The sequence below is a fragment of the Mustela erminea genome, chromosome 11 (assembly GCF_009829155.1).
Source record: "Mustela erminea isolate mMusErm1 chromosome 11, mMusErm1.Pri, whole genome shotgun sequence".
In the NCBI taxonomy this organism is placed as follows: domain Eukaryota; kingdom Metazoa; phylum Chordata; class Mammalia; order Carnivora; family Mustelidae; genus Mustela; species Mustela erminea.
The window spans coordinates 6,508,435-6,521,905 of NC_045624.1; the positions used below are offsets into that span (position 1 = coordinate 6,508,435).

General features: G+C 49.4%; 1 protein-coding gene across 1 annotated transcript in view; it reads right to left on the minus strand.

Annotated features, from left to right (window-relative positions):
• Nucleotides 1-6,686: 6,686 nt before the first annotated feature.
• The window catches only part of ZNF398 (zinc finger protein 398), a 29,897-nt gene continuing 23,112 nt past the window's right edge, over nt 6,687-13,471 (minus strand). The window contains exons 5-6 of the mRNA XM_032304852.1: nt 12,891-13,004; nt 6,687-11,594 (exon numbers count right to left, since the gene is read on the minus strand). Coding sequence (XP_032160743.1) covers nt 10,447-11,594; nt 12,891-13,004 — 1,262 coding nt within the window. The 3' untranslated portion in view covers nt 6,687-10,446. The remainder of the gene's footprint in view (nt 11,595-12,890; nt 13,005-13,471) is intronic.

Consider the following 13,471-nt stretch of genomic DNA (forward strand, 5'->3'; position numbering starts at 1 on the left):
CCTCCTGCCTTTGCGGGCTTTACCTCCCACTCTCCCTCCCCAGTCCAAATTTACTGGGACCAATTCCAGGCCTTTGCATTGGTCTGGCTGATATAGAAGGGATCTGGGCTAATGTGTCAGGAGAGGACGGTACTCTCCCTCCCAAGTAAGGCGCAGGGCATTTTAACAGCAGGCTCTGCCGAAACCTTTAAATGTAGGTCAACATCACTTTGAAACATCAAGTCAAATCAGAGGAGGAACCAGGGGAAGGCCCAGGGAGGCCGCTGGAGAAGAGAGGGTGAGGGCGGGAAATTCACCCCTTCATTCCACAAATATTTATTGAGCAGCTACTAGGCCCCAGGTACAGCTTAGGCAGAGGTGGGCTTTACATTTGCATATACCTGAGATTAAGTTCCCAAATCACAGCTCTCTAGCTGTGACTGGGAGCAATTTCACTTCTCTGAGCTTCCCTAAGTCTCTTCAAATAGAAATGAAGCAAATAATGTCTGCTTTGCAGCTGTACAGTCAAATGAGGTGAGATCAGTGCTTAGCCCATAACAGACACCCAGCAAGGGTAGTTACCCCCCAGAGATAAGTCTTACAAGCATCCTTAAAATTGTGGCTACTCTGTTTTCCTAAATGACTGGTTCCTATCTTCTTAGGACAGAGATCTCCAGAGCTACTTACTGCCCTGTGTAGAGGCAGACCTACCACACAATTACCTCAGGCGGGTACCCTTTGGTCCCACTGCTTAGTAAAATAAAGGGCATTACCCGCCCAAGTGAGACGTGTGCTTAGAGCATCATATTCAGAACAATTACCAGGTGCTTTCTCTGTCAGGCATCCAGATGCAGAATGAGTATCTTGTGGACCCCCATATCCTCAAGCTGTTTACAGGTTTGTGAAGGTTATGTTCCTAGAAGTCCGTGATGGCCTCCCCTCCATTCCCTGGCCACAGGCTGTGCCTTGATTGTAAAAACCACGTCCACTATTGTCGGGGGAACTAGACAAGCAGAGTGTGAAAAGTTCCAGGTAAATTTATTTCCCCGAGTGAGACACATTTCAGAGTGCATATTCTGACCCACCAATCAACAATCATCTTCTCGCTTTCCTAAAGGTGGGAAAGAGAGGCTGGATTAGCCCCAATGGTTTAAGCCATCTTTTCAGTAAAAAGCAGTTAAAACCCTCAAGCATTAAACTAGTTATAACACTAGTTATAACCGACTTACACAGTAAGTCACCATCACAGGACAGCCGCTGCGTGTTGTTCCTTCACGGAGGGCGGATTTTCACGAAGCCCGCCACACCTGAAACCCCTGCAGTCAGAGCGGCTGCCCAGGGCCAGAGGTTGCATTCATTGCCATGACATACACAAAGCGACTCAAATCCAACAGAAGTTAAGTGCATGGGTTTCGCTGTACTAGAGCGGTTCTATAACAGCCATGCCTAGAGACTGCAGGCCACAAAAAAAGTGGCTGCAGCAGGGGGGACGTGAAACAGGGGTGATCAGGGGGCATCTCCCAGAAGGAAAACAGGAAGGGCGTGAGGAAGGGGATCCTGCAGCTGCACTGGCCCACGGACCCTCTGTTGAGTACTCCAGTGACCAACGGACTGGCAGGGCTGGGAGCTGGGCTAGGATGGGAGAGATCCTGTCCTAGGAGAGCTGTCGGGTCACTAGGCTTGTTCCTCTGAATCACTGGGTAACTGTGAGGCAGTTGTCTAAATTACTGAGGAGCAGAGTCAGCGCCCCTGGGCAACGTGGATCATAAAATGTCAAGTGTCAGTATTAATGAGCATCTCTCGGAAGGGAAGGACCCAGGACTAGCCCGTCCATCCCTCAGTGGGAGCTGCTTTTCATCTCCTCGCTAGGATTCTAGAGCTAGTGCTCTAGACAGGGAATTCGAAGCGAGAGATGCTGAACCAGAGTATGCGGGAGAGGCCAAAGGAGAGGGAAGACATAAATTCCTGAAGGTTTATGTGTCGCGATGGCTAATTTTATGCATCAGTTTGACTGGGCCAATGATGACCAGATAGCTGGTAAAACGTTTTTCTGGGTGTGCCCGTGAGGGTGTTTCCTGAAGAAATTAGCATTTGAATCCAAAGACCAGAGAAGAGGCACTCAAAAAAGTGACATCCAATCCATTGAGGGCCTGAGTAGAAAAAGGCAGAGGGGATGCAGATTAGCTGAGACATCCGCCTCCTCCTGCCTCTGGACATTCACTGTCCTGGTTCTTGGGCCTTTGGACTCAGAATGAATTCCACCCCTGGCTTGCCTGGTTACCCAGCTTGCAAATGGTAGATCATGGAACCTCTTGACCTCCCTAATTACAAGAGCTAATTCCTAGAGTAAATGTCAACTCATAGGTGGCTGCGTATGCTTTTAGTTCCGTTTCTCTGGAGAACCCCAATACATGTGTCCGTTATTACCTAAGTCTTCCTGCTGCTCCCGTGCGCTCCAAGCCCCACCAACAGTTCCAAGCTTCATTTCAGAAAGGAAACCTCCAGATTTCACGCAGCTAAGTGAACAGTGTAACCAGATTTGCACTGCTGTCCTGCTGTCTCCTCAGGCCTAATTTAACAAGCAGGCTTAGTGACAATAGTGTAATCCATGGGAAGAGAAAAGCAGAGCAGCTTCAGCTCCCCTCACCCTCTGACCTATCTGTGGTTACAACTTGCTGTCTTCACTTGAGGATCTAGTTATGCCAACCTCCAAAGGAAGGGGAACCGGTAGGCGTCCAAGCCATCGGCATCCTAAGTGTGATTAAGAGTCAGAGGCAGGGCTTATAGAGGGGAGGGCACTATTTAGACAAGGGAGAAAGTGTTGATGTGGGGATCACAGTAAAATATTTTGTATCACAGGGGTGCCTGGGTGGCTCAGTAGGTTAAAGCCTCTGCTTTCAGCTCAGGTCATGATCCCAGGGTCCTGGATCAAGCCCCGCATCAGGTTCTCTGCTCAGCAGGGAGCCTGCTTCCCCCTCTCTCTCTGCCTGCCTCTCTGCCTACTTGTGATCTGTCAAATAAATTATAAAATATATATATTTTGTATCACACAGTTTTTAGGTCTGCTTGCTCACACTGATGAGTTTTCAACATGCTTGCCTTTTCAGATCCGCCTTTTACCAACATTTTTTATTCAAACTTAAGTTTGCCCATGCACGTGCACGTACACACACTTTTTCCCTCTTTCTCACTAACTTCTGAAAATTCCTGCTTTTCAGAAAGTTTAGAGAAATTACTTTTTCCTTCCTGAGTTTATTCTCAGCCTACATCCAATAGGCATTTCATCACCTTTTTTTACAAGTCTTGACACTGTAGACAAGTGAAGTTTGTTGGCTTTTCTTCGGTTCTTAATGACTGTGTGGTACTTTGCTCCGTTGTAATAAACATGTAATTGTTCGGGTGACTAAGTGAGTTAGCTGCTCAAGGGTTCTATCCCAACAGTACCTAGGGCTTAGAAACCCTGCATAGGCAGGACACAGGTTTCGTGCTGGGAATTAAAAACTGTAGTATGTTCTCTCGAATCTTCTCAATGGGTATCTCTTCAATTTTTGAGTGTGGATTTGATTACTAAAAATGGCCAAAATTATTCAAAATCAAGACCGGAGCACATACAACAATAATGGTTTTTCTAAATGCAACAAAAAGGGTGTGAAACCACGCGTTATTGTTAAATCCGAGCTGGTAATGACATCACCATGGTCCTTCTTCATTCTTCAGCAATCTGCCAGCGTCACCACAACAGAAGTCAGGGTACAGCGCAGGCCCCCATGCAGTTCCCGGTTTCCGGTTCCCATGTGTGCTCAGGTGGGATCCCACCAGTGTTTCACAGACCAGGTCTCCGGACAGCACGAGCAGTGGGCACCGCTGAAGTGAATGCTGCTTTTCCCACGGCCTCTAGAGGTCCTAACTCAACTATAGCGATCAGTCAGAACTTTTTCCACAGCAATTCTCATAGCCTGATTTCCTACTAAATTACGACATCCCAAACCGGATTCATCTGCCCTTTATTAATCTGCAGTCCACAGCCCCCCACAGTCCACAGCCTCCAGTAAAGCTGGCTAACTGGTCACTTCCAGTCCAAGAACTCACTTTCTATGATCTTCTCAACTTGCAGGCACATTAGAATCATGTGGGGGAACTCAAACAAAACACTCAGGTTCTGCCCCAGGCAAATTAGATTCTGCCAGGGTGGGCCCTGGCATAAATATTTTTAAGTTCCCCGATGATTCTAATGTTCAACCAAGAACAAACCAGTGTAACAGTCTCCCTCCCCATGTGCTTATCCCAGCCTCATGGGCTCACCATGCAGAAATGAACATCCTGAATTATTACTTAGTGGTTATTAAATGTAGGATTGATTTAATTATTGTCCATTGTTTTTATCCTGCTGTTTACTCGGTGAGGTTGGCTTGTAGATACTGTTTCTCTTACACAATTTTTTAAAACTGTAATTCAAAGCCAAGAACTGACTTATATGTACTGCTTTCTGCTTGCTTAACGCAATCTCTCCAGTAACATGCCTGCCTTCCTAACTTGTTATAATTCCTCGGGTACGTAAACCAGTTATGTTGCACAAGTTGCTGGTACAAGTCAACATGTTAAATATGGCAACCCAACATTTTCTGGAGCTCTTAGTTTTTAATCTCTCCTCACACGTACTGCTTTTGTCCCATTGCTCCCCAGATTGCAACCTCGGGCTAGCTTCTCCCCAGCACAGGCGAGCAAACTGGGAGTAAAGGAACGATCACTGCCCAGTCTTGAATGAAGAGAAGCATCAGAAACATCCAGGAAATTGTTAAACTGCTTGACAAGTAATTCTGCATCGACTACATCAACACTTTCACTGGCCTGGAATGTTTCAAAGCACTTCTGAAGACCTTTCATTTGAGCGTCCCAACACCTACGTAAAGTTGGTCGAGCGGGTATTGTCCTCAAGCTAGGAATGAGAAAACGGATGCACAATTAAAACTCTGGCCTCCTGAGTTCGTTTCCAAGAACTTTTCCATTCCAATAATCCTTATTCTTGTAAAGTACTACAAATGCTGTATAAAAAACATTTCACATTATAAACACGGGAAAAATAACCACTGAATGACCCCAGTACCCTAGAACAATCATTATTTTTTGGTAGGTCTTTTTATTTTCCTATGCTTTAAACAAATGCAATGAAATGCATACTGCGTATTTAAAACAACATTTTATAGTTTCGCTAGAACTTTGTCAGTTTGTGTGGTTTTGGAGTACTTATAAGATTCTAGGGATCATAACTTTCCAAGGCGTTTATTCTGCTGCGTCAAAGCAATCTCAATAGGGCAGAAGGTAGGGAGAAACCAGACAAGGAACACAGGACTCAGACGTAAAATCTTAAACTCTGTGATTTTAGAGCTGGAAGGGATTGGATATTACCATCGTGTTCCATCTGAATTAGGAAAATGAGATCTACACAAATTCAGTGGCTTGTTCGGTATCAAGTAGGCAGTTAGTGTTCGACAAGGACTGGAACCCAGTTCTTCACTCCCACCCTGGGCGGTCTTCCCACTGGGCGATCATGTGTTGAGCACCCATGTCCCCCCAGCACGGGGCTCAGGAGGGATACAAAACAAGACGCGGCCTCTATTCTTTGGGTAGCTTACTTTTCAGAATAAGATTTTACGGTAAATACTGGCTTCGCTGATAAACAAACACAAAGCCACATAGCTCAGTGAGATTTTGTCAGATATTTGAAATGGACCTGGCGATGTCTGAGAGCATGGCAGTGACAGCACACTGCTTTTGAGGTCTCCTGGACTGTGCTCTGTCAATCTGCCTTCTTTAGCAGTTGATTGGTCCCAACGTGAATTACTTTTTTGTTTTGAAGAGGCAACTAGACCAAGTTGACTAAAGTCCTTGTGGATATGTGTATGATTATGACCAGAGTTACACATTCAAAAAGAAAATTAGAGAAGGGTCATAAAGGGAGGAGGAACCCTCTAGAAAGTGAGCGATTGCTCTTTTTGCAAGATACATAAATAGTACCTTCCAGGTCCTTTACGCTAAGGACAAGAAGCACTGGTCTCTGAGAGTCCGAATGAAGTAGAAGTCTTTGGAGGAACCCTCTCACAGGCGAAACGAAGACTCTCGCCTATCCTAGTAATACTAGAAGTGCAGTCTGGGCCACCATTTGCTATTCCCAAGTGACTCTACCGGGCCCACGGATGCTGGTGGCGGGAACACAGGCCCTTTCCTCCTTACTATAGTGGACTGAACCAAGGTGCACCTGTAACCGAGGGCAGCCAACCCAAGTGTTGGCTAGAAACTTGTGTGACTTGGTAGAGGAGGAACTGGGCTAGCTTCCTGCTTCAGAATGTGAAGAACAACAAAAGAACCAGAGCCACATGGTGTCCCGGTACATGGGACCTTGTGGGACCCAGCAGGCACAGAGAAGACAGGGCACGAGGACAGGTTAAACACCAGAGAAGATGGCAGGCAGAAAGCTGAGACATCCGGCAATGGTGTACACGCTTCGGTAGAGCGGCCCGGACCTGGCCGTCTGTCCGGTCGGTCCTGGACACCTTTGGTGACAACTGCCGTAGTGACACCTTCTGTGGCAGGCTCTGTGCTGAGGACTTCACACCGGCTTCCTTTCCCTCTGAGACACAGACCTTGTTCTCACTTTACAGATAAGGAAACTAGGCTCCTGACGGTTAAGTAACATATGTTACTTGTGATGATGCCAGGACCTGAGAACAGGTCTGACTCAGCGTCTAGGCCCATTTCGCTGTACTCGCCCACGTGTGTCCTCAAGTTAAGAGTCTGTGCACTCCCCCACCCTCCTCCACTCCCTGCCAGTCTGACCTCACTTGAGGTCTTTTAGCTGCTAAGAGCCCGACACCTGGTCTAAGACCGTCTTGTACACAGACCCTGTGAGGAGCGAGTGCTTCCTTTGTAAAGTGAACAGAGCAGATCCACCAAACACACAGGAAAAAACAAATCTGATGGTAAGAGTTCCTCCCCTGTAAGCCATTTGGGGAAAGGCTGGCTTTTAGGCATTGCCACTGAGCAGCGCCCAGATAGATAGTTTTTTGTTGTCCAAGCAGCTGCGATATGCTGACAGGTGGGGAGCAGGCCTGGGCTACCTGACTCTCCTGAGACACAATGTGAGCAGAAACTGGGTTTTCCATCCCGTTTGGAATGGCTAAAGGAACTGCGACTGTGAACATTTATTATTCCTCAGTAAGCCATGGGGTCTGATCCTGGTTGAGCTAGGCATATAGGTCATCCAATTCTCTCCAAAATGCGCCAAAAAGAAGCCCAGAAGAGGCTCCCACCGGGAACTCTGCAGTTATTATTAATGTTGAGAAAGTCATGTAAAGCACTGCTCTAGCCAGAGCCCAGCTACGGTATTTCTAGTATCAAATATCCAGCAAAAAGGATCAGAGACTTCTCTCACTTTCTAGACAGGCAATCGACTTCCATTTATTTTCACATCTGTGGCTGAAACAGAGGCTCATCTAATGGCGACCATGAAACACGTAGTAAGCAGAGTGAATCTGGTCATAGTGACATCTTGATCTACTCTGAGGAGAGAGGCCTATTGTGTGAGATGGGCTTCCTCGCTTGGGGGGGGGGACACACGATGAGGGGCACGTTTCTGGGTTCTCCTCTCTCCTGTCTCGTCCTGACAACCAACCCTCAGTACTTCAACTACAATTAAGCACACACGTTCTCCCAGGAGTCCTTGCCGGAACAAGCGTCTCCACACACTGAAACCTTTCCATTGGACTTAACTTTCCCACCGAGCGCATTTTATGTATCTGCCCTTGAATCTTAAGCAAACAAACTCGCGAGCTGCCCTGGAGTTCTACCGCGTGGAGGACGGGTGCAGGGAAAGGAGACCGGAATGCACAGCTGAAAACCCCTGGGGTGCGTGGGGCTGAGGTCTAGAACGCCCACTTCCATCCTTCTGGCCTGGCCCTGCCCATTCCCTTTCACTCAGCTTCACGGCTCTTGCCTCATTGGTATGTGAACCGTGTTCACAGCCTGCCGAAGTCTGGGTCCCTGCTGGCTACAGTTCCTTGCAGAAAGGACTGTGGGATCCATCTGCAGCATTTTAACCCACAGGTCTCTTTCATTAACAAGCTCCGTGTCCTCATTCAATCTTCGAGTAAAAAAGGATTTCTGTTATTATCTAGACCAACATCACACCTAACATAGGAGCCCTTTTCAAGCATACCCTGGCAAATGTTTACATGCCTCCAGAAAAGGGAGCTGACCACCTAAAGATAGCGCTTTGATTCTTCTCCCTTTTAATTAGGAGACCAAGGTGCAATCCGGAGCTGGGTCGCACACCAAGTTCCTAGTAGGTCAGCAGTGAAGCTGGAACCCTGGCTTTGGGAACCCCAGAACCCCCACATTTACGCATGGCATGGGTCCGGATTCTAGCTAGAAAGCTCTTAATCCCAATATGCCAGGGTTCTGTTCATCAGTCATCTTGAGGGGATATAGCTCAGGAAAGAGCATTTGACTGCATCAGTCATCTTCATTTGCTCTATATTATTTTTTTGTGTGTTTTTGTTTTGCTTTGTTTTTATCACCTTTAAACTATAAATTACAGCAGCAGACTAGGTCTCACACCCATTTCTTAGGCCTCCCAGACCCCGGGTGCTGTGACTGTCCCAAGCAGATGTTCCATAAATGTGGTCATTCTAAAGAGCTGCGTGTTCAGACAGAGCCTTCCCAGGAGCAAAGCTAGCTAGGGTAACACTTTTTCCTAGTGTGCTTCGGCAGAGGTAGGCCCGGTGAAGGCTGAGCTAGGTGATAAGGGAAAATGGGTCTCTCCTGTATCATTTCATCAAGAAAGTGTTCTAAGTACCTGCAGATCTTGTTTCCAGGCATCTTGGAAGGATCCAGGGGAAACAGAGTATAGGAATAAACAGCTTTACTGCCCAAGACTTAGGGCCATCTCTGTCTCCCAACCCAGGCTCCCAGGAAGTAAAACAAATCTAGTTCAATCAAGTTTCAACAAGAATGTCTCTGCTCTGATTTGGGGGGTCTTATTTGGCTTTGCCTGGATAGAAGCCAGAGATAGAGAATTTTGGCAGAAGAAATGTGTCACGAGTTTTATGATTTTTTTTTTTTTTAAATTTCTAGCAGCTCACTTTAATCCTTCCACCGGCCTCATTATGCAGATGAAAATCTGCAATCTCTAAAGGGAAAGGGACTTACGCCCCACTGCAAAGCCACTGAGGAGGAGGACCACACTCAGATGCTCTCCTCTGACTGAACGTCCCCAACAAAAGAACACATGGTCGCCAAGATCCGTAAAAGCAGAACAAGCAGCAAGAGGCTATCCTCGTCTGTATGTAGTGCTTAGTGCTCAGGGATCTAGAGAGTTCCTCAATCTGCCCAATGCCAATGGGGAGAGTCAGAAGGGGTGAACACACGCCCTGCTGGCTCAGGAAAGCCGCATTATAACACCATCTCACAAATGGGGGAATGAAAGCTGAGATCCACTGGCATTTTCTGAAGCTCCATCATGCTTCCGGAAAGTGCTGTGATCTTTTCTGCTGAGGACTGTCAAGAACACGAGACACCAGGAACGGAAAAATCAGCTTATTAGCTTGCAAATACAGAAAAATTGGACATAAATGACTCCTTATAAGAAACATGGTTCAGGCACACATTTTAGGCTGATTTGAAATTCCTCTGGGCTCCCTAGATTTTAAAGCTAGTTCGGAGAACACTGCTCCCACTTTTTAAACCAGAACCTCGGAAAATGTTCCCAGTAGTTTAAATGCCAGTAAAAGCCTGAATTCTGCAAATCAAACTATTCGAAGACCCGTTCTCCTTAAGAAGCTTTAAAAGGCAGACTTCTTGCTCTCCACCCAAATTAAACAAAGTGTATCAGAAGAATTAATCTAGGAAACCTAGGAAGGCAGTCTTGCGTTACCATTCCGGGAGAGACAGCACTTGAGCACAGGAGTCGACTTTAAGCTGCTACCAGGGAGAAGCAGTACCACTGCCCGAGGGTCCAACACTCTCTTCTAACCACCATCTTACCATCAGGGAATCAATGAGGTTCAATGAAACACCCTCATGCCTCATGCTGGGCTTCCAAATCTGGAGGCTCCTCCCATGCACCTGTCTCTACCGAGAGCCACAGTCAGTATCAACTTATCACCCTGGGATGGACTAACCCGGGCCAAATCTCGCTTTCCAACCTCTCTGCACCCCTCTTACATAACTTCTGCTTAGGTAATACTTCTGTAAAGATCGGGATGCCGGGCTCCCTTCCAGGTCTTTCCAGATTTCGAAATGTGTTCTTGGGATGTTGTGAAGTTCCAAACTTCCAGCATGTCTCTAGTCAAGTGTCTGCGATCCCCAGGCGCCGGCGAACCGCAGAGTGATCGCTGCAGGGGGTGGAGGGCGTGGAGGGGCTCTCGGGCGCGGGAAACAGCGGAGCACAGCCAGCCCCCGGAGGAGCGAGGCTCACAGAACGCCCCCTCCGCTCCCGTCGTACCACTGACTGGCCTCCAGCCCCTCGGTGCTCGCGGCCAGGCCGGGGGCCTCGAGCGCCGGGAGGAGGGGTCCCGGGGGGCCAGGCGGCTGCCCGGAGGGGTCGCTGTCGGCCCCGCAGCCCGCGCCGTGGCCCGACCGCAGGTGGTCTTTGAGCGTCTGCTTGTAGCGGAAGCTCTTGCCGCAGTCGGCGCAGGGGTAGGGCCGCTCGCCCGTGTGGATGCGCTGGTGCTTCATGAGGTGGTGCTTGCGGATGAAGCTCTTACCGCAGTGCGCGCAGCTGAAGGGCCGCTCGCCCGTGTGCAGCCGCCGGTGGTTGAGCAGGTGCTCCTTGCGCATGAAGCTCTTGCTGCAGTCCGGGCACGGGTACGGCCGCTCGCCCGTGTGGATCATCTGGTGGCGGATCAGGGCCGAGTGGCCGTTGAAGTCAATGCCGCACTGCGGGCAGGAGAAGGGCCGCTCCTGCGCGTGGCCCCGCTGGTGCAGCAGGAGGCTGATCTTCAGGCTGAAGCTGCGGCCGCACTGCGCGCAGCGGAACGGCCTCTCGCTGGCGTGCGCGCGCCGGTGGCTGCTGAGCCGCGCCTGGTCGGCGAAGCGCTTGGGGCAGTCGGGGCAGGGGAAGGGGCGCTCGGTGCTGTTGTGGACGCGCAGGTGGTAGGTGAGTCTCGACGGGTGCGTGAACGTTCTGGCGCAGTGCGGGCAGGTGGGGGGCGTCTCGCTGGCGTGGGGCTGGGAGCTGCCACCGAGCTCGGCCTGCGGGGGAAAGTGCTTGGGGCACGGGGCGCAGGCTAGGGGGTGCTCCCCGGTGTGGCCGCACTGGTGGGTCAGCAGCATGTCTTGGCTGAGGCTCTTGCCGCACTGGTGGCACGAGAACACCTGCTCCCCGGCGGGAGGGGGCAGGGGGTAGCTGCCCAGCTGAGTAAAGGTCACTTGGCCCTCTGAGGCTTCGGCCAGGTCCGAGACCGGACGTCCAAAAGGCGCCATGGAGGCGGACGGCTGGCTTTTGAAAGCCACATCCGGAAAAGGATCCTTCGCGGCCGGTGGCGAAGAGAAGGTGACTGGGACCTCTGGGCACAAGGAGGCTCTGGCGAGGCTTTCGGCTTTGATGACGAGATCTTCATCTGAAAGAAAGGACTCAGAGTCACACCTGCTAGCAGCGGTCAGGGCCTCGTGGCGGCTCCCCGCAATGCTACCTGGCTGCCGCAGGCCGCTCTGAGCTGTAACCAGCCCAGAGAGGAAGTCGGTGGCGATCTGAGACAAGCATCAAGGCCTGGACGGTCCCTGCGGCAAATCATCAGAGAGCTCTCCGCGGTGCCTGCTCGGGCCCCCGCTCGGAAAGGGAGAAACGCCCGCTTCCGCCCTGCCAGCGCTCCTCTCGCTAGGTTTCTCCTCTGCTCCCGGCCTTTGACTCTGTTCCCTTTTGTGACAAGGCCTAAAATTCCGCATTCACCCACTCCTACTCCCCTCGGGTCTGCCAGATAACTCCTTCCTGTGAGCGCTCCCTGCTTTCCCTGAAAACGAAGTCCCTGTTTCTGCCTCTGCATCTCTGCTCAGGCTGCCCTCCCTTTTGTAGCCCGCACCCCTGTCTTCCCGACTTCCCGAAGTATGCCCAGCCTTATGACACCAATCTTGTAGGGCCCAATTCTGGCTTCGCAGCCTGCTGTGGGCCTTATCTGGACATCCAAACTAAAACTGACGTATGTTCTCCAAACTCCTCGTTTCTTTTATAGAAGTCACCCGGCCCACTCACCGCGGACACTTAACAGTAGGCATGCCCAGGACTGATGTGTGTGTGCCCGATAAAAATACCCGAGGAACAGAAACAGTTATTTATTTCTGTTTCCTAGAGTCTAAAAGAACATAGGGAATAGAAGATCTTTAAAAATAGCTTGCGTTAAGTCATATAGCGGGTTCCTTCTGGCCTCAAGAGTCTCTTCTACAATTCAGAAGGCAAAATTTCGCTGAAGTTCAGGCTCTTGGAAAGAAGCGATTTGCTGCTTCTGCCACCACCGTCTGTCCCGAGGGACAGCGCTCCGGCGACATCTGCGCCTCTCCAAGGACACTCTTGTTGCTCTGGCTGGTCTCCTCCCGTTTTGGTTCTTTTCTACATGATCTCCCATGTTCTTGCGTCTTTCCCCATTCTCGCGCAGTTGGTCCCTCTCAGTGCACTTCTTTTTCTTCCTCTAACAAATCTACTTTGTTTTTATACTTAAAAGAGTGTGTTTTCTCATTTAAAATTCATCTTAGTTTGATTTCATTTTCATCTCTAAATTCCTAGAGCATTTCCCCTGCCCCCATTCTTTTTCCACTTCCTGGCCTCCACAACCCCCTCCCACAAGCTCATGACCTGAGCTTCCCTAGCTGGTCCTGGCCCCCGAGCAGAGGCTGGGTGTGGGCATCTCAGATTCCTCACTCACCAGCATAGGCGCCCTTGTGCATGTCGCTCTCCTTGGTCTCCTGTGGGGCCCCAACCTGGGGCTCTTCCTCTTGTTTGATCCAAGACAGAATATCTGATGTTGAAATGCCAGGCTCTGTTTGGGGGGAAGAGAATGGCCTTCAGGGCTCGACTCGGAAAGTGAAAATGATCATGTTGGCTTACTGAACACTGTCTTGCCCAAATATTTATCTCTGATTACAAAACCAAAACTGCACCAGCCTTTAAAAAAAAGGCATCCAGCAACTGAAGAACCAGTTCGAAATGAAGCCACATTTATGTATTTTTACAGGATATACTCAACTTCAGTGACTATTTTCAGTTTAAAACAAATCATAGGTTTTATTTTTGGAGAGGACACCTTGATATACTTCTAGAATCAGCAGTGCCTTCCATTTTGTTAGCACTCTCACTTCCAAAATGTTTTCACTTCCTCTCACAGCTTCGGTTATGAAATCATGAAGCAGGGTCTATTTTCTCCATTTTGGTAGAGAGGGCCCCTAGAGGTTAATACATTGCCAGTAAGGTAGTATTTATGATGAAATGCCACATTATCAAAGGTTT